This window comes from Adiantum capillus-veneris, chromosome 15, assembly GCF_014529385.1.
Source record: "Adiantum capillus-veneris isolate H3 chromosome 15, ASM1452938v2, whole genome shotgun sequence".
Taxonomy (NCBI): Eukaryota; Viridiplantae; Streptophyta; class Polypodiopsida; order Polypodiales; family Pteridaceae; genus Adiantum; species Adiantum capillus-veneris.
The window spans coordinates 35862100-35881597 of NC_140945.1; the positions used below are offsets into that span (position 1 = coordinate 35862100).

The 19498-nt window shown below is 44.9% G+C and overlaps 1 protein-coding gene across 3 annotated transcripts in view; it reads left to right on the forward strand.

The window, feature by feature from the left end:
- LOC147440517 (NADP-dependent malic enzyme 1-like) overlaps window positions 1-19498 on the forward strand; it is a 96695-nt gene that overhangs the window by 1991 nt on the left and 75206 nt on the right. For 2 of the 3 annotated variants that reach the window (XM_086530233.1, XM_086530232.1), the window contains exon 2: window positions 11123-11243. The exons of the other annotated variant lie outside the window; for it this stretch is intronic. In XM_086530233.1, coding sequence (XP_086386359.1) covers window positions 11123-11243 — 121 coding nt within the window. The remainder of the gene's footprint in view (window positions 1-11122; window positions 11244-19498) is intronic. 3 annotated transcript variants of the gene reach the window in all.

Here is a 19498-nt window from a genome sequence, read left to right on the forward strand (position 1 = left end):
TAACATGAGAACACAAATGAAGGATATTTAGACCACCACTACATTTTGGAGCAGAGCTTATCCATCGCAAGCAATCGCAAGCCTTTTTTGTGAGAGGAAGTGGACAAAAAGTACTCCAAAATCCGAAACATGAAATCCCGAAGATGACGAGGTGGCCAATGCAACAATGGCAGGAAAAATTGCATGTATGCCACCAAAATAGATTGCACTATTATGAGTCTTATATGGAGAGGCCAGGTAGACAATTTCCAATACTGCAATTTAGACCTCAGTTTATTCTTAACCCATTGCAACAATTTCGCATTGTTAACCGACCAAGCCAACGGATGACCAAGATGTCTCACAATTTAATCAGGCTTCACTATCTCACCTGGCCATAATAGAGCATGCCAATCCATTTGATGTAAGGACAACAATTTAGATTTCGGAAATTCACTTGCAGACCTGCAGCCAATCCATAAATATACAGTGCTTCCATAATACAACGAACATCCTTAGGATGATTTCTAGGCCAGAACATGGAGTCATCTGCATACGCTTGTGCCACGAAATGATCATGAGCTGGCAGTTGCACTCCATGTAGCCGACCAGATGCTGTTAAGGAGTCCAGATACAACATTAGAGGATCTGTAGCAATAGCATACAACATGGCACGTAAAGGACATCCTTGCCTGAGCGATTGACCAAGATCTCATAACCGAGTCAGCTCACCGTCAAGAATTCCGACAGATTGACTGTTTTCGTAAAGAAAATAGACTACCTGGTGCATCCTGGGCCCAAAGCCCAAAGCCGTCATGATCTGAGCAATGAAGTCCCAATGAACAATGTCAAATGCTTTCTCTATATCAATCTGCATGATAAGCACATCTTGTCCAATATATTTTGCATACTCAATTCCAATAAAAGCATTGGCAATATTATCCATAATCTACCCGCGAGGAATAAATCCATACTAAGCCGGATATATGCCGGAAAACAAATGGTCAGCAATGCGAGTAGCTATCATTTTCGACAACAATTTGTAAACGACCAGCATAAGTGTTATTGGACGCCAATGTGAAAAGTATTCACACAATGCTTGCTTAGGCAACAATTTTACCAGTCCTTCTTTCCACGATTGCGGCAAAGATTGCGTGGTCCATGCACGGTTTATCATGAAAAGGAGAGGCTGTTTAAGGGATTCCCAAAAGCAAAGGAAAAATTCCACCGTAAGCTCGTCCCATCCAGGCGATTTCTAGTGACCAAGATGCAACAAACTGTCGGGCAGCTCATCCTCAGTAAACTTCACCTTAAGGGTATCTACATAATTCATTGTCAATATAGGATGTACATACGACAACAATAACTGTCTGGCTTGCAAAACCTCAGTCGAGGGGGCTTCAGGAAACACGTTGAAAATGATCCACCATCGAGTCCGCCAATTGACCTTTCTTGGTCGTCCATTCCCAACCTCGTCTTTAACCCTTTTGATAGAGGCGGAAGTCCTCGAATGATGCAAATGCTTAAAGAATTGTTTCGATGAACAACCTTTATCCATAAAAGCGTATGGCCTAGATCTAATTTTCTATTTTTCAAGTTTTCTCTTATCATTACGCAACAACGAGGTTTTTAGCTGTGCATAATTCCTCTTGTTCTGAGCCAGTAAGCCTTCTAGTATGTGCAAGACTTCCCAGGGCGTGACAGATCGCCTTATCTTCCTGCACTTTATTTCTCAATTGGTACATGTACCACGAACCATAATCCTTTATGAGTGCCTGGATACGCATGACAAAGCGATACCAGGACACATCCACATCAATAAACTTTCGAGAGACAAGTGGAGGAATTATTGCTTCAATCAAAGTTCGAAATGTTGTATGTGATAGATACGCATTATTAATATGCAACAACTGCTTGCGAAGGAGCGAGGAGTCTATATCTACTGCCTCAAAATAGAACCAGAGCCAAAGAGGAAAATGATCAGATAAGGTGAAAGAGCAATCAATCCTCATATCACATGCAAACATATCATATTGCGGAGTGCCCAATGCATACCAACGATCCAAACGTTCTCTATATCTAGAGTGAGCATTATGAGTAAATGTGTAACCCCGCTCTGAAGAGTGCGTACTGGCCCATAGATCCAAGACACCCGTATTACTGACCGTGGTTGCACAAACCGCGCACATCATACGTAAAGCATCTAAGAGGAGAATGCATCTGTACAGTATTTACAAGAGAAGCAGAAGGCACTATCATCAAGTGGTATTGCCCAATTGCCCAAGGGCACATCTGCCTCCATACCAACAGCCAATGAAGCAGACTCCATATGCGTTCCTTGGTGAGGATTCTGATGTAGAGGCAACGACCTAGATGTCGATCCAAGTAGAGCATCTTTATACGAGTGTACCACTCTGTCCCACGCTTCAATGAGTGACTTATGATCATGTGATGTAGATGTAGAAGATCCACCTCTTCTCGTATCCAAAGCAGGCACATAATTTCTTGAAACAGGCGAAACACGAGGCTTAACTGACTTCTTTGGAGTTTGCCAACCATTATTAGAATCTGTCATTTTGGCTTTATTTTTGGTATCTGTCTTTGCAGTAGGATGCACATTAGGCATACTTTTATTTTGATCTTTCCCTTGTTTGGCCTGCATGCTTCCATTAGCATCCCTCATCTTTGGTCTCACAAATGAAGAGGAGGGGGAGGCAACATGGGTTCCAAATGTCGGAACAGTAGAGGGTGGTAGTTTCAACAAAGATTCCTGGCATTTAGACTGCATATGGCCAAATTTTCCACAACTGAAACATACACCTGCAAATTTTTCCCATTTGAGTTTTAACGGCCTTTTGCCTACCATTGGATCACTAGAGTCAACCGTTATTCCTGATGGGATCGGCGTATCCGTATCCCACAACACAAAAAATCTATTGGAATTAGTATCCAAATTTGGGGGGCATATCACTTTGCCCAACTGAGCAGCTAGGAGAGGCAAAAAATGCTTCCAAGTTCGTGGAAATTCAACTAATTCCACCCAAACTGGCACCTATGTCGTATCAAGCTCTGATAGTCTTTAGTAAGCGCCCAAGGCAATACATGTGTCATTTGCATATTGAAAAACAAGGGCGACATTTCCAATAATTGCAAGCGAGCTTCCATGTCTGCCAGTAATACCTCATAAAAACCACGGGCACCAAAATACACTCCTCGGACAGCTTGTCTCTTCAAGAGGACATCAACCCATTGACCTACATCTTGTGCCAAGGGCATCTTGCGAGGGAAGAACAAAATGACCGCATTCAACGCATACTGTGCTACCAGATCCATAAGCTGCTCAATCGGAATAACCACTTTGGTGGCTGGCTGCTGACCTTCCCAAGCATTCCGAGCATCAGCAAAATCCTTTGACAAACACTCTTTGATGATATTTGCAGCATCCGTCGTGGAAAGATCCACTTGTTTCCTACGCTTATATACAGCTTCTTCTGCCATATCTAATCAACACTGCACTTTCTAGAGCACACACTGGATTAGCACCCACTTAAAAAGGCTTTCTTAGCAAGGACTCTGCTGAACACGCCGACAGAAAGAACCTCCTGCTAAAGTAAATACACCGACACACCCACTGTCACTCACACTAGAATATGACAGAAGGACCATTTGTAGGTGAAAATCATCTTTGAGCACTGGCGCGCTGAAAAGGGCCTGCACAGTGTAGGAGTTGCGCAGGGAAACGAGTGGCAGAAGGATTCACTACACCCGAAACCAACCGTCATTGCTTTACACACCCACACACACCAACACACACCAACACACTCGCGCGTGCACACACACAATGACAGACGCAGAGTCACCAAAGGTCGAGAGTCCCTGCTGAGGTTCGCCCGCTGTAAAGCTTACACACACGCGCGTAAATCTGGTGGCTGATGCTGAAGGCCCCTGCTGAATCTCGCCCGTTGCTGTAGCTCGTGTCAGCTCTGTAAGGCCACGTGCAGGCGAGTGGAGTTTGTAGACCGTAGTACGTTGTGCAGGATCATGTAGGGCAGAGTTTGCGCAAGGCAGAGTGTGTGCAGGCAGCTCTCTCACACACGCGCTCTCTCTCTCACACTTTTTTTTTTTTTTTGAACACAAAAGTGTTCGGCTGTACAAAACAGTTAAAAGCATTCATAAGAAGTTGATGTATGTCTATAGCGATATCACCAACTTCCAAGGCGAACCGTAAAGATTGCCTTAGGGAAAGTTTGAAGAAAGGCAAGAGATCTGCATGAATGCGATGGAACATATAGCCATTACGCTGTCGCCACAGGCTCCAGTAAGCCCAAAACCTGACCCACATAAAGAATATTGCAAAGCGCTGCAACGCCGGTGAAAAGATTCCTAAAGCCCAAAACCGTTTATGGAAGACCGTCGTGGGAAAACGGAGCCGCTACATGCAGATACCCGACAAAGAAAATCTCGAGTAATACAACAATCCCACAAGAGGTCGGCAGATGAGCAACGGACACAGGATGATGGGCGAATATGGCGCATCCTAAGAAAAGTACCCACTTGGTGCACACCAAGTAAACAACGCCAAAGAAACAAACGCTCCTTCAACGGCAAGTGGCTTTCCCATAATGCAGATAGAAGCCTTCTCCACCAAATATCGGATTTATGCATGTGCCAAAGAGCGTTGCAATGATCAGCAAGCCATGGTTGAGGCAAAAGAAGAGCATATGCCCTGCCAGCAGAAATATCTTGAAAGGGCATTTTCCGAAGATTCCAGTCAGACATGCAATCACCATCTGGCAAAGGTGAAATGGGCAAAAAACCGACCAACATTTGCTGCAATTCTCTCCAAAACTGGCGATAATGCATGCCCAATCTAAAACGGCAAGCGGCAAATGGAAACTCCAAAGTGAAACCAGTTGCATCCACCACATCCTCAACCACTTGAATGCCACGGCAGGAGAGGAAATACACCTGGCGAGGTGAGCGGTCAACCGAAGTAAGAGAAAAGGCCCTGCTTCAATGAAGACTCTCCAAGCGAAGTGAATTTCCTTGCGTCCGAGCATTCCACGATAGGTGATTCGTAACGTGTTTCCAGGCAGAGAGCAAGGTGGAAGCAAGCGGGCATCCAGGAATATGGCTATCCATCTTACCAAATACCACCTCCCAAAAAGATGATTGCCAGTGACCAAATGAGGACATAACCACATGTTGGCTCAAGTGTGCAAACATAAGAGTCCAAGGCTGAGATTGTTGCGTAAGTGTAGGCAATAGCATAGCCTTCCTAGCAAGAACATGCCTACGCAGGTCCAAAATATTCAGACCACCAAAGCGCTTTGGTGTACAAAGTTTCGCCATTGACATCAGACGCATGCCTTTTTTGTGAGCATGAGTTCGCTACAAATGAGAATCAAGACAATGGCCGACATGAGAGAATCAAGACAATGGCGAGGCCAGTGCAACAGTGGCAAAAAGAACTGAACATATGCCATGAGGATACTCTGAACGATTTTTAGGCGAACATGTAGTGGCCAAGTAGAAAGCTTCCAGTAATGCAGTTTAACATTCAAGCGTTGCATAACCTAGTCCACTTTTTGCATGTGAGTGACGTTCCATCCAATTGGATAACCCAAATGCCTGGTGATCACATTTGGAGGAACAATCTTTCTTGGCCACAACAGAGCATGCCAATCACAAGAACGAAGTGACAGAAGCTTTAATTTACAAAAGTTGACTTTAAGACCAGCCGCAATCGCAAACAATTTCAAAGCTTCCATAATAACTTGAACATCGCTCTGTTGATTTCGGGGCATAAACAACGAGTCATCCGCATAAGCTTGTCCAATAAATGAATGACCCGATGGTAACAGTAAACCATTAAGACGTTGCACGGAGGTCAAGTGATCAAGATACATCAACATAGGGTGAGTGGCAATAGCATACAACAAAGCGCTAAGGGGGAAACCTTGCCTAATCGAACAACCAAGCGGCCACGATTCTGCCAATTCCCCTTCCAAGATCCCCGAAGACGTGCTACAAGCATACAAGAGATAAACCACATTGGCCAATTTAGGACCAAACCCTAGACACCTCATCGTGGCAACAATGAAGTCCCATTGCATAGTGTTAAAGGCCTTTTCAATATCAACTTGCATGACCAACACATCCTGTTGCGTGTACTTAGCATACTCCATGCCAATCATAACATTAGCCAAACTCTTCACGATTTGACGCCGAGGAATAAAACCATACTGAGCCTGATGAAGTTCTGTAAACAAACAGTCGTTAATGCGACGGACCAACATTTTAGCCAATATCTTGTAAACCGCCGGCATCAAAGTTATGGTCCGCCAATGACAGAATTGCTCGCAGAGCGCTTGCTTGGGCAACAATTTAAGTAAACCCTCTTTCCATGATACTGGTAGATCCTGTTTCTCCCATGCCGCATTTAACATGAAAAGTAGGGGCTGTTTAAGAGTGTCCCAAAAGGAGAGGAAAAATTCCACAGCAAGTCCGTTCCAACCGGGAGATCTCCAATGGCCCAATGCAAGCAGGGCACCATGCAATTCAGAAGCAGAGAAAGGATCCTCAAGGCATTGTGCCTCTTGTGAAGACATGATCGGACGAACATGAGAAAGCAACAATTGACGCGCTCGACAAGCTGCCGAAGATAGCTGAGATGGGGCTGCAAACACTTGACGATAATGTGAAACCATAACCTCAACAAGTTCCTGCTTCGAAGAAGTCCAAGCACCCGGGGGAAGCATAACCCGCTTAATAGATTGTGAGCTCAACCTTGAATGATGCAAATGCTTAAAAAATTTCTTCAAAGCACAACCTTTATCCATAAAAGCCTGTTGACGTGCACGCGTCTACCATTTAGCAATTTTCCGCTTATCATTTTGCTGAATGCATACATTAGCTTCACATAGCTCCATCATTTTAGAGTCAGACAGGGGCCGGGAATCAGCTAACTGTTGTAGTCGTTGCCTAACCCGTTTCGCATCAATGACGTTCCCCCGAATGAGCTGCATATATTGCGTACCATAGTCACAAATAACACTTTGTACCCTCATGATAAAACGATACCAGGTAGCATCCAAATCAATATGCATATGGGCCAACAGCGGGGGAATTTTATCGGCAATCATGTGTTGGAAAACTTCATGAGTAAGATAGGCATTATTAACATGCAACAAGCGTTTCTTGTAAAGAGGCCGATCACAAAGAGACTGTCCAAAATACAAAGACAGCAGAAGAGGATAATGGTCTGAGAGTTGCAGTGCATAATCTATCCTCATGGCACATACAAATTCTTCATATTTTTTCCCATTAAGCAAGTACCAACGATCCAATCGTGCTCTATAAGATGAATGAGCAGCATGCTGAAAGGTGAAACCAGAGGCATCAGGATGCAAACAACGCCATATATCAATCATTTGAGCAGAGGCAAAAAGAAGATTCCATTCGTGTTTCTCCGCAAGCAACATATGCGAATTTCTTGTGGTGCTGTCATTTAAATCAGGGGTATTATTGAAATCTCCACAAAGAAATGCATTAGAGGTCCAAGGGTGAGATGAATTTTCTCGCCATAAAGCAGCTCTTTGCCCAGAGGCCTTGTATGCATAAGCACCTCCAAATTCGTGAACTCGACCATTCAACAAACAGTGTACAACCATCGACTGACCATGTGGATCGTGGTATAGCAGAACAAGCTGAAGCTCATGGCGAACCAACATCAATAAACCCGAGAAATCATGCAAACTTGCGTACGCAATCCAATAAGCGGCAAAATAGGAACATTGACCAGCAAACTCGTGCTGATTATGCTCTTGCAATACAACTATGTCTGCTCTACATGTATGTACATAGTGCCAGGTCAGACGCCATTTGTCCAGGTTACATAAACACTGCACATTGTATGAGATGCATTTAATGTGACTTCGCATTCGGAAACATATGTACAGGAGGCAAGAAACATGGTGATCAAATGGAGGTGCCCATAGACACGTCTCCATCCACTACATCCATACGAGGATCCGGCCTCTGAGTCATAGCAGGAAATGTGTCCACAGGGTTCACAGGCGAGGTGGAAGTCTCACTAAGGAGTATATCTTTGTAAGAGTGCATCGCTTTGTCCCATGCATCAATCAATGTGCGATTGTCATTACATGGAAGTCGCTTAAACGATGCATTCTTGTTGGCATTAACAGAAGGAACGTAATTACGAGAAGAAAGTGGGGTACGAATCTTCACTGATTTTTTAGGCACCACCCATGAATTGACATCAGCAGGTCCAACATTTTTGCCTTTTGCAATAGCCCCATTCCCAGGATCAGTGAGTGGCTGTGCCTTGCCTTTCCCTTTGTCCACATTCGAAGCAACCTTAGCAGTAGAGGCTCCTCTCTGCTTGACTTCGCATGTGGGTTTTCCTGCAGGGATAGAGGTGGACGAAGGAACAACGGAAGGAGGGGGTTGCAAGACAGGCTCTGGACATTCGGATTGCATATGGCCAAATTTGCCACATCGAAAGCATGAATTCACAAATTTACCCCATTTAAGTTTAAAGGGGCGCTTGCCTACTCATGGATCTCCTGAATCAACCATAATTCCTTCAGGGGTAAGCTTGTCAGTGTCCCAGAGAATGCAAAACCTGCTTGTATTTGCATCCAATTTTGGGGGACAAATGACCTTACCAAGCTGTGCGGCCAACAAAGGCAGAAAATGTCTCCACGTGCGAGGAAAATCAACAATTTCCACCCACACCGGGCATTTGTGACGAATAAGACTCTGGTAGTCTTTAGTGAGTGCCCACGGGAGAACATGCGTCATTTGCGTATTAAAGAAGAGGAGACATCTCTAGCAAAAGATTTCTAGCTTCCATATCTGCGAGCAAAACTTCATAAAATCCACGCGCCCCGAAATAGACACCACGAACAACTTGTCTTTTAAGGAGAAAATCAACCCATTGCCCGACATCTTGCGCAGTAGGCATTTTCCCTAGGAAAAACAAAATAACTACATTCATAGCATACTGCGCAACTGGGTCCATGAGGTCCTATACCGGAATGTGCACCTCAAGAGCAGGCGCCTGATCATTCCATGCCTGTCGAGCCTCCTCAAAATCCTCATATAGGCAAGCTTTGATCTCAGAAGCGGCCTCCGACGTGGGTTCCATTGCTTTCTGACTCTTAAAGATGCACAGAGAGTTGAACATAAATTAGAAATCCTCGGCAAACAAAACCAACTGTCTAGGAAACAAAGCTCTGTACAGATTTCGCAGAATAATACATGCAAAACCACAGCTCCGGTACATCAACCGAGCACTGCCCTTTACACTTTCGAGCTTGACACAATACCAAACTTCTGATCAACCTGATAGCCATAGTTACATGGGACGGCGGGTTGGGGTCGGGAACGGGGACGAGGACGGGGACGGGACGGCAAAAGTCAGGAAACGAGGACGGGGGTCGGGACGGCAAAAAAAAATTTAGAGTTTTTTTGGCACACACATAGAGCATCACTTTAACCACAAATTTACACTAAATAGACCAAAGAACATGAGTCATATAGACGCAAATGTGCTAATAAAACATCGAGAAATGAGGACCCAAAGGGTGGCTTTTAGAGCCATTGGGGTGCTTCAAAGTTCAAACATATGTCTATTAGAGAGAAACTAGCCTCTAGAAATGATCAGGTTTTCAAATTTTAAAAAAAGTCCCCTCCCATCCCCTCCCGTCCCCTGCCGTTCCCTGCCGTCCCCGGGACGTTTTGCCTGCGTTCCCACTTGGCAGCCATTTTTCCGTCCGTCCCCTGCCGTCCCCACCCGTCCCCGTCCCGGAAATGGGAGTCCCCCGTCCCTAGGGTCCATCCCCTCCGTCCCCTGTAACTATGCTGATAGCATCACCTGCCAACTGAAAGCAAGTTCACATCCCCTGTCAGACCTGCACAGTGAGTTGAAGCTGGCTACGCAGGGCAGAACCACTGCGCTGAAGACGACCACACACACACACACACACACACACACGCACTTCACAGCAAGACACCAGCCTAGGACGAGGACAGTAGTCTGTGCAGGCTGCTGAAGGTGCTCGAAATGAAGACTGCTCTGAAGAGAAAGCTCAGGGCACTGTGGGCACTCAACACGCAGAGCGTGCAGGACAGTCAGACCAGAAGGGCGCGCTGGATTCCCAGTTTGCAGAACGCGCAGGTCCTCCCTGTCAATCTTTCGCACCACACACACACACACACACACAAAAAGAAAAAAAAAACTTTTCACTCACACACGCACATACACACGAGAGCAGAAGTTATTAACGTGGTAGGAACTACACAAAGAGACCTCAAAGATCTATTTGCTGGTGCTTGAACTCAAAACCTGCTATCCAAGAGGGAACTGAGATAACCAATCTGCCACACGCAGAACTCAACTCTTCTTGCACTGCCTTTTAAGCTTTGCGAGTTAGACATCATCATGTCATTATATGCCAAGGTCTCAATGATCAATACATAGAGCAATATTTTGAAAGTGTGACCTTGGTGATACCTAATAATTAAGAGAAAGGTCTGGTACGAGCATATGTTCTCCTCGTCAAGAAATACAATAAGTAATCTTAATGATCAAAATTGCCATCACAGTTATCACTCTAGTTTGACAAACTGCTGGCTAGGGACCATGGCCTGGGACTCGAGTGAAGCCTTGAATTGATCTTTCTTTTAGGAACTATACAAGTAGCCCTTTTGTTTATGATTTTGATAGCAGCATAGAAATGTAGAGCGATATCATCCCATTGCCAGTTTACAAGGCAAGAATGTTGAGAGAGACAAACAGAATTGGCCATTAGTTGTCTATAGGCACACTAGCTGAGGTTCTTTGGACAACATGGAGGGCATAATTGTGGAACATGCTGTGCATTCTAAGAGCATAAAGAATTGGCTTCTTGGTCTTTGGATCGATTTTAAAGCATTTATAGATTTCTTTTGCATGCTTGGCAATGTGTATTCTATTTTTCAAAATTGAGTATTAGATTAATTTGTACTGTTTTGCTACCTCTTGGCACCAACCAAACACTGATGCCCTCAATCTTTTTGGTTTTTATTGCGTTTTGCTACTTTGATTTCCTTTTAATACGGGTTGAATCTCATTCAGTGGAATCGACCTTTTGCGGAATCCTAAGTACAATAAGGGGATGTCCTTCACAAAAATTGAACGAGACAGAAATCACTTACATGGTCTGCTGCCACCGGCGTACATGAATCAAGATTTACAGGTTCTGTGATCTTGTCATGCAATCTTATGTTTTAGACTTTTTTGCATCATGTATCAAGCTGGTTCTGCATTGTCCAAAGATTCCAAGTCCCTTCGTATGCTATATGTAGGCTGCTTACGGTTAATCTTTTGACCATTTTTTTTTTGATTGGGGTCCCCTTTTTAACTAGTAAACTTTACAAGAGTAGATTTCTATAGAGGATGGCACCATAGAAAGACGTTATTAGAAATTTTCTTTCACAAATTCATAGGTTCTGAAATCTTCCTTGTAACTGGAGTCCAAGAGGTTTTGAGCCACTTGTTGCTCCGTCCAAGCTAAGGAGCATGTGAGTGCCTTATTAGGTGCCATTTCACGAGGATGTGTCATTTGGTGATTGGGTGCCATTATGAAGGCTTTTGTTGCTGATAATCTCTAGAACAAGCCATGATAGATTGAGGGTTCCCTCATATGCCTTTAGGAACTCAACACAATTGAAGGGGCAGCATAGTGTTTGCTCGGTGAGCTTTCAGTTTAGAATCTGCCCTTGCACCAGGTTGATATGGGTTGTATCAGATTGGATGGCTCAGTTTTAGTTGTGCAATATAGAGGCCCCGGGGGCTGATAGAGGAGCACCTTCAATGGAGGTGCTGTAAGAATATATGCTTTGATGTTTTAGGCTTTTACACCATTTTCCATTTTGTTAAGGCACATAGCTTACTATTATGCTGTCTGTAGTGTTGCATATATGATGACTACAAATAGCTTGCCATCATGCAACCACCTTTATGTGGGAACAAGTTTAAACATGGCCGCTAGCGTTAGGAGGTGGCAATGCTTGCTCGACATCGTTTTTTTGATTGAGGTATGTGCTCGGAATGTATATAAATTTAAGCTTTGGACAATGCTTGGAGTATGGTACTCTTGCATTTGGTGGAGCTTCTCCCCAGAGCTGGAGATGGTGGGCTCTTTGAGGCTGTGATAATCTAAGTAAAGGCAAGTTGAGCGCTTTAGGTAACTTATGGGGGGCAACTGGTTGGCGAAGGCAGCTTGTTTAAACTGTCCAAGCCAGCCATCTAGGTAGCTATAGACGTCAAGTTCAGTTACGACTGATCGGGTAACTTGCAAGGTTGAGCATGGTAATGTCTGTTGGCAGTACAAGCCAGGGTTAAAGAGTGCAAGGGTCATCAATGCATTAGCTGTTTGGTGCAACATCACACACAAGTTGAGAACTCAACACACTCAATGAAATCTTTCCTTGCTCTTTGAGCAAAGTAAGAATAAGAGCCTAACTAGCTTGATTCGCCCGAGAGGAATTCACCCGAGTGGTCGTACCACTTGCTACACATGCGGGTAGTGGAGAGGACGGGGAACTTAGAAGGGAAGCCCAAAAGAGGTTATTCCAAAAGATGGAGTTAGAGAAGACCCTGCACATAGATGTATGAAGAGCGGGGAAGGATTTAACGAAGGAATGAGCCTCATCCTAAAGTTTGCATCCTTGGAGAAAAGAAAGGGTTTCCTCTCACATAGATGGGCGTTGAAGGGGGAGAAGGTATTTTTGGAAAGACTTGACGATCACCCAGATGGCACATAGGAGGGAGTGTATGTGACGCATTTTAGAGGCAAGGGATGCTGGAAAGTTGATGGTTTGGAACTGCAATGGAGCACCACAATTAGATGCAGGAGTCTTTGAGGAGACATTTAGACGATCTATTCTTTTTTACCAAGAGAACCACCAGTGTCAGCAGGGGACCTTACCCATAGCTACAGGGTATATGGGCAGTCAGCTTTCAAAAGTGGAGCATGTATGAATATAGGGAGCAGAGGATCAGGAGTCGTTGCTATGTTATATAGAGAGGGATCATCCAGGTATCATAGAGGGATGAGCATGCACATTACGTGTGGGTCAGAGTGCAGACAGAGGACCTTCACCCCTTATTCTTTGCCATTTGTTATTTTGCACTTGCTACCTTTGGATATGCATGCCCAAGAAGGCAATCACCATATGTGTTATGGATGAGGAGGTCACGGAGTACGAGATGTTATTTTGGTTGGGGATCTCAATGCTAGTACTTCATACAGCCGGGTGGCTTTCTTTGACACATCATCAGAGGACTTCCGAGAGCATGACACAAGAGATCTTGGCATTGAGATTCTCATAGAATGCAGAGAGATACACACAGTGTAGTAGACATCTTCTGGAGATGAGAGCTATGCATGAGTTGGCCATACTTAATGGCATTTCTAGATGGCCACTATCTGGAGGATTTACATGCTACCCACACTGCCATGGCACTAGTACAGTAGACTATGTACTTGCTCCACTCACTCTCATTCCACGGACAAGAGATTTGGAAATATCGCTGAGGCCTATTGGAGTTGTAGCAGACCATGCTTACATATCTTTTTCACTAGATTGTCGGCACACTACACAGCGGAGGGCTATACAGAGATAGGGCCACCCCAATTATCATTTCTCTAGAGAGACACAGGGAATATATGCATCTGGGATGTACAAAGCATCAGTAGCTGTAGACCCTTATGTATCTCTTATAGAGTGACTTGTATGCTCAGTGATGCTATGTACACAACAGCAACAAAAGCCTTCCCCACTCCTGGGCGACATGTGCACCTCATACATGGACTATACCCCAGAACAGTTGGTACGATGATGACTCGAGCACGGTTACAGTGAGAGGTAGCTATTAGGGAGATTACTCATAGATGGACCTCGCAAACTATCTTCCAACGCCTCCCTTTCTAGTGCAGCTTGAGCAGGGCATCTATCAGAGCTATTCCTAAGTCAGGATTCCACAGAGGCATGGAGGCTCTTTCTGAGCAACTGGCAACTACACCAGTCACCTCTCTAAACACATGGGGCGAGTATGGTACAAGTCTATAGACGGCACCAGATGAGCCCTCCATACAACCGCCACCAAGATCTCGCTCTCTTACATCTACCTTTATTAACTCTTGGCATGGTACATGATGCCATAGACAAATTACATGGTGGGAGAGCACAAAACCGTGATGGGCTAGTTGTGGAGCACCCATCTCATGCTCGAGATATGTTGGTACCTCTATTGAGAGACATGTTCAATAGAAAGATTTGTGAAGGCTTTCCTGTGAGTTGGAGCACTGATACCATTGTGCCTATACTAAAGGCAGGAGATCCTATGCTACCTAGCAACTATCGCGCCATCATGGTTGGCCATATGCTGGCCAAGTTATATGCATCTGTACTTGAGCGTCAGCTTAGCCGATGGGCAGAGAGAGGGTATCTGAGCTCAGGAGGGGGGTACTCTACATGGATTATATATCTGCCACTCAGAGCCATTATTGAGGAGCATAGAGCGCATGGAAATCAGATCTACTGTTGCTTTGTGGATTTTTGCAAGTCGTTTGACATAGTCCCTAGAGGGAGATGATGCGTAGGCTATATGATTTGGGAGTGCTCATTAACCTTATGTGGGGAATCATGGCATTGTATGAGATAGTGACAGGCAGAATACGCACAACAGAGGGCTTATCAAAGGTGGTTCACTCCACTATTGCGATGAAACAAGGATGCTCACTTTCACCTACTCTTTTGGTATGTATGTTGATGACGTCTCAGGTGTCGGAGTACCTTGATAGAGAGGGAGACAGAGGAGCACTTATCAGGTACTTGGAAGCTGGATACCCCTATTGTTATATGCAGAAGACGATGGACATACCTCCTATTGTTTTATGCGGATGACATACCTCCTATTCTTATATGTGGACGACATTGGGGTGCCCACTGACCTTACATGGGGGATTACTACATTGTATGAGATAGTGAGAGGCAGATACACAGAACAGAGGGCTTATCAAAGGTGGTTCACTCCATTAATGTAGTGAAATAGAGATGCCCACTTTCACCTACTCTTTTTGGTATGTATGTTGATGAGGTGTCAGAGTACATTGACAAAGAGGGTGTAAGGTGCAGCGGAATGAATGTTGCACTTTGCTCAAGATGAGTGCTCTGAACTGTGCTCAAGGTTGCTTTTACTTACGGAAGGGAGAGCCTTCCGTTCCTTTAGTGAGAGAGCGCAATGGACACAAACAAAGTGGTGAACACTGTGAATGAAGGTGCTGAGATGAGAGATAGAGAGAGAAGAATACGACATCAGAATGTTGTCAAACCCTCCTCCGAAAGCTCCACTCTCTATGGCGAGAGCGGTCTACTATTGATTGCAGAAATCTCTACAATGCTTTGGACTTGTTGACGATGTCGACGACGATGAGGACGACAACGAGACGGGCTGAGATCTGAAAATGCTAAGGGCTGAAATCTGCAAATCTTTATCTGCTGAATTCTAACTCTATGTCGGTGACGATATCGATGGCGACGATGCGACGACGACACGCTGAAAACGCAGATGCTGAAATCTGCGTTTTCCGGGCTGAATCTGCAAACTTCGTGTGATCTGACCGTGTGGCGAGGATTTGCTGCGAGAAGGTGAGATCTGCGAGGTTGGGGGGTTCTACTGCGGGTACTGACTGCTGGAAACTGAAAATGCTGGTCCTAGGGCTGATTCCGTTGTGAAGATCTGCAAAAACGCTAGGGCTGAAAATCTGACTTGCGGTGGAAATCTGCTAACGCTAGGGCTGATCTGCTGTCGCTGTGTAAATTTGCCAATGCTAGGAGTCTTCTGATGTGTCTTGCTGTCTCCGGGTTGGTCTGCAATGCAAAACGCTGGGACTGATCTCCAATGGAGAAAAACGCTGGTTGTCCTTGGCTGAAAACGCTAAGTCTCCTGTCGGGGGGGGGGGGGGGGGTCTTGCTGAGAAGATGCACTGTTGGATGTCAGGTCCCTGCTATCTCTTCCGCTAGAAAGTGTGCTAACTCTGGTTTGCTTATATATTATCTTAGCAAAATATGCCTACCTAGTTTCCAACAAAAGTCACTTAATAAATAAGTGAAAAATGTCAAAAATAGGGAAAATAAGTTCTGGTGATTGGAAAATACTCCTGATGGATTCTGATGGTAATGCTGATGATCATGCTGTGTGCAACCGGAGGATATGCATCTAATCTAAGTGACTGATCATGCACGGTCTGTGAACAGACTCACAAAAGTGCCAGATCACTCCTATTCTAGACTGACTTGACGGACCTGAACCTTGGTCATGCTGTAGCTTGTCCACGGACACATAGGGTTGGATGTGTCACGTGACATCCCCTCTTTTTCAAAGTGAGGTACTGGTACCGAACTGTATGGCATTGAGGGAGATCGCCAACAACATCCGGAATCCTCGAAAGGACTCTTTGCCGGCCCACTCTAATGCGTGGGTCATGCGATACTTGAACTTCATAAAGGTCTGCAACGCTTGCTTCTTTGGGCCGCGCCGAAAGCGACAAAGTCTTCTGAGTCTCCTTCCTTGCTTCAACTTCGCCTATGGACGTAGGTCCATCTTCTTCAAGAATCTCCGAGGCTGAAAATTCCTGAAACCACTACCAACACAAAAACATGAACTACCCATTCCATGTAAAGTGACTGGAAAAAATCTTGTCTTCCTCAAAGACTGTGCATGCAATGTAGATGAACAAATAGACGGAGTGCCAAACAGTTCACCACACACACGCAAACAATGAGATCGAATCTTTCTCTTCTGATTTAAATCAATCAACTGTGGCAATTCACAACGGAAATGCCCATGCTTGGTGCTTATACTTTCTTGTGCTCTTTCTACGACTGTGTCGTGCCAAGGAAGAGACATGGAATGTGACTTCCTTGAATGCATACTTTTCAGCTTTTCATGAATAATCTGCATACATTCGTGCTCATTCATGAGTGAAAGGTGCTCAACGTACAATATGTCATGCCTAGGAAAAGGGATCACATAAAGACGCTGACGAAAATACAGGAAACGATCACGAATGGAACACTCGTACAATGCGTGCATACTAATCATGCGAGCACATAACACTTCCTGTGAGGGTTCTTTGGACCGAGGCTCGAGAGCCACGATCGGTTCTTCCTGAAGGGGTGCTTTGGACCTAGGCTCGAGAGCTAAGATCGATCCTTCGTGATTGATCGAATCTGCAACGAGGTTAGCGTCGCTAGAAAAAGCAGTAACTAACTCATCATCCTTGTGAACAATCACGTCATCTTCATGCAAATCATCATGCTTGTGAGAAATCACATCTTGATCATGCAAATCATCATGCTTGTCATTGTCATCCAAATCATCATGCAAATCATTGGCATTCAAATCATCATGCTCATCATTATCATTCAGTTCATCATGCTTCTCATAATCATGCAAATCATGTGTGTCTTGCTTTGGAGAAGTAGAGACTGAGAGAGTCTCCTTTTCCCAAATCTCTTGCATTTGTGCCTGCACTTGAGAAAAGAGTCGCAACATCTCTTGCATGAGCTCGCTTGCTCATGCTCACGCTCTATGGGTGCCTTTCTTTCTACTTCTCTTTCAGCTTTTCTTTCTGCGTGTCTGCGATCCATTTCTGCTTTTCTTTCTTTGCATTCACGATCGAATTCTGCCATTCTTTCTGCTTTTCTTGCTTCGCGTTTTAACTTCCTGTCCATAAACATTTGCTCCAACTCCTCCATAGCAGTTAGTGCAATCCTTGTCGTAGATGGGGAAGGGGGAGGGTCAGAAAAACCTCCTGGTGGCAAAAAATCTTCTTCGCCTCTCTCATGCTCATCACCTCCAAGTGAAGTATCCATTCCGCTTCGAGTGATGACCATCCACTGAAGTCGTGGGTTCTTGTGGTCTTGGGTTCTTAAGTTCACGAGGAACTTGGGTTCTTGGGGTTCTTGAGGTTCTTCTTTCGCTTGCAATCTGTGCTAGAGAAGGATCTTCTCTTCACTCGAGTTCTGCTCTTTTCCGCGGGCGCACCCCTCGGCGGCCTTGCACTCACACCAAGGTTGCTTTTTCCCACCTCACGTCGATTGGCCGGCCACTAAGTGCACGGTCCGCTCTCAATGAGTGAAAAGAGGCACAAGGGGAGGCTGGACAAGCCCTTCTTTCTTGGGTTTCCTGTCACTCTTCAAAAACACGATTAGGAATCGACATGCCCAAGCGAACTTGGGTTCGTGTGATGTCACAAGACGGGCACCACGTGCCAATAGAAAAGAACAGACTGAACAACTTTAAGCATTTCAAATAACAATTGAACTGAAATGGAGAGAGACGACACGCGACACGGAGTGGCGAAATTCCACCCTAGAGAGTATTGGCCCCAAACCTTGGCGCCCCTTTCGGTATTTCTTTATATTGCATCAACACAGTACAAGCTGGTACTCGAGACTCTGCACCTTCGTACTGAAGCATGCCAGAGAATGAGCCCTAGCCTCATATTTAAAGGCCCTTGGCCTGAAAAGCAGTTATAGTAAAAAGCCTTTAAAACTCAAAAGCTTCTGGTTCAAAAGCAAAGCCCAAAAGCTGCCAACGCAATTTACGGAAATCCGTACAGCCTGCCACGTCATCAGCCAGCGCAAAATGCGGAAATCCATACAGCCTGCCACGTCATCATGTCAACGCAATTTTCGGAATCTGTCTGTTGCCTTAGGGTTAGGGTTAGGGTTTTTGCAATTTTAGGGTTAGGGTTTCCAGAATTAGGGTTTGCAGGTTTTAGGTTTAGGGTTTTCAGAATTAGGGTTTTCAGGTTTTAGGGATAGGCTTTCCAGCATTAGGGTTTCAGCAGTTAGGGTTTCTGGCAGAAATTAGGGTTTAGGCCCCTTGGCCACATTTGTACGTTGACTCCATTCTTTAGGCTTTGACACGTCAGCAGTTTGTTACATGCGACCTCAACAAGCAAAAAAAATTAAAAAATTTTGTGGTTCGTGTGGTTCTTCCCTTGAGTGATACAGAACACTGCCAAAGCTCTGATATCAATGTTAGGTGCAACGGAATGAATGTTGAACTTTGCTCAAGGTGAGTGCCTTGAACTGTGCTCAAGGTTCCTTTTACTTACGGAAGGGAGAGCCTTCCGTTCCTTTAGTGAGAGAGCGCAATGGACACAAACAAAGTGAACACTGTGAATGAAGGTGCTGAGACTGAGAGATAGAGAGAGAAGAATACGACATCAGAATGTTGTCAAACCCTCCTCCGAAAGCTCCACTCTCTATGGCGAGAGCGGTCTACTATTGATTGCAGAAATCTCTACAATGCTTTGGACTTGTTGACGATGTCGACGACGATGAGGACGACAATGAGACGGACTGAGATCTGAAAATGCTAAGGGCTGAAATCTGCAGATCTTTATCTACTAAATTCTGACTCTATGTCGGT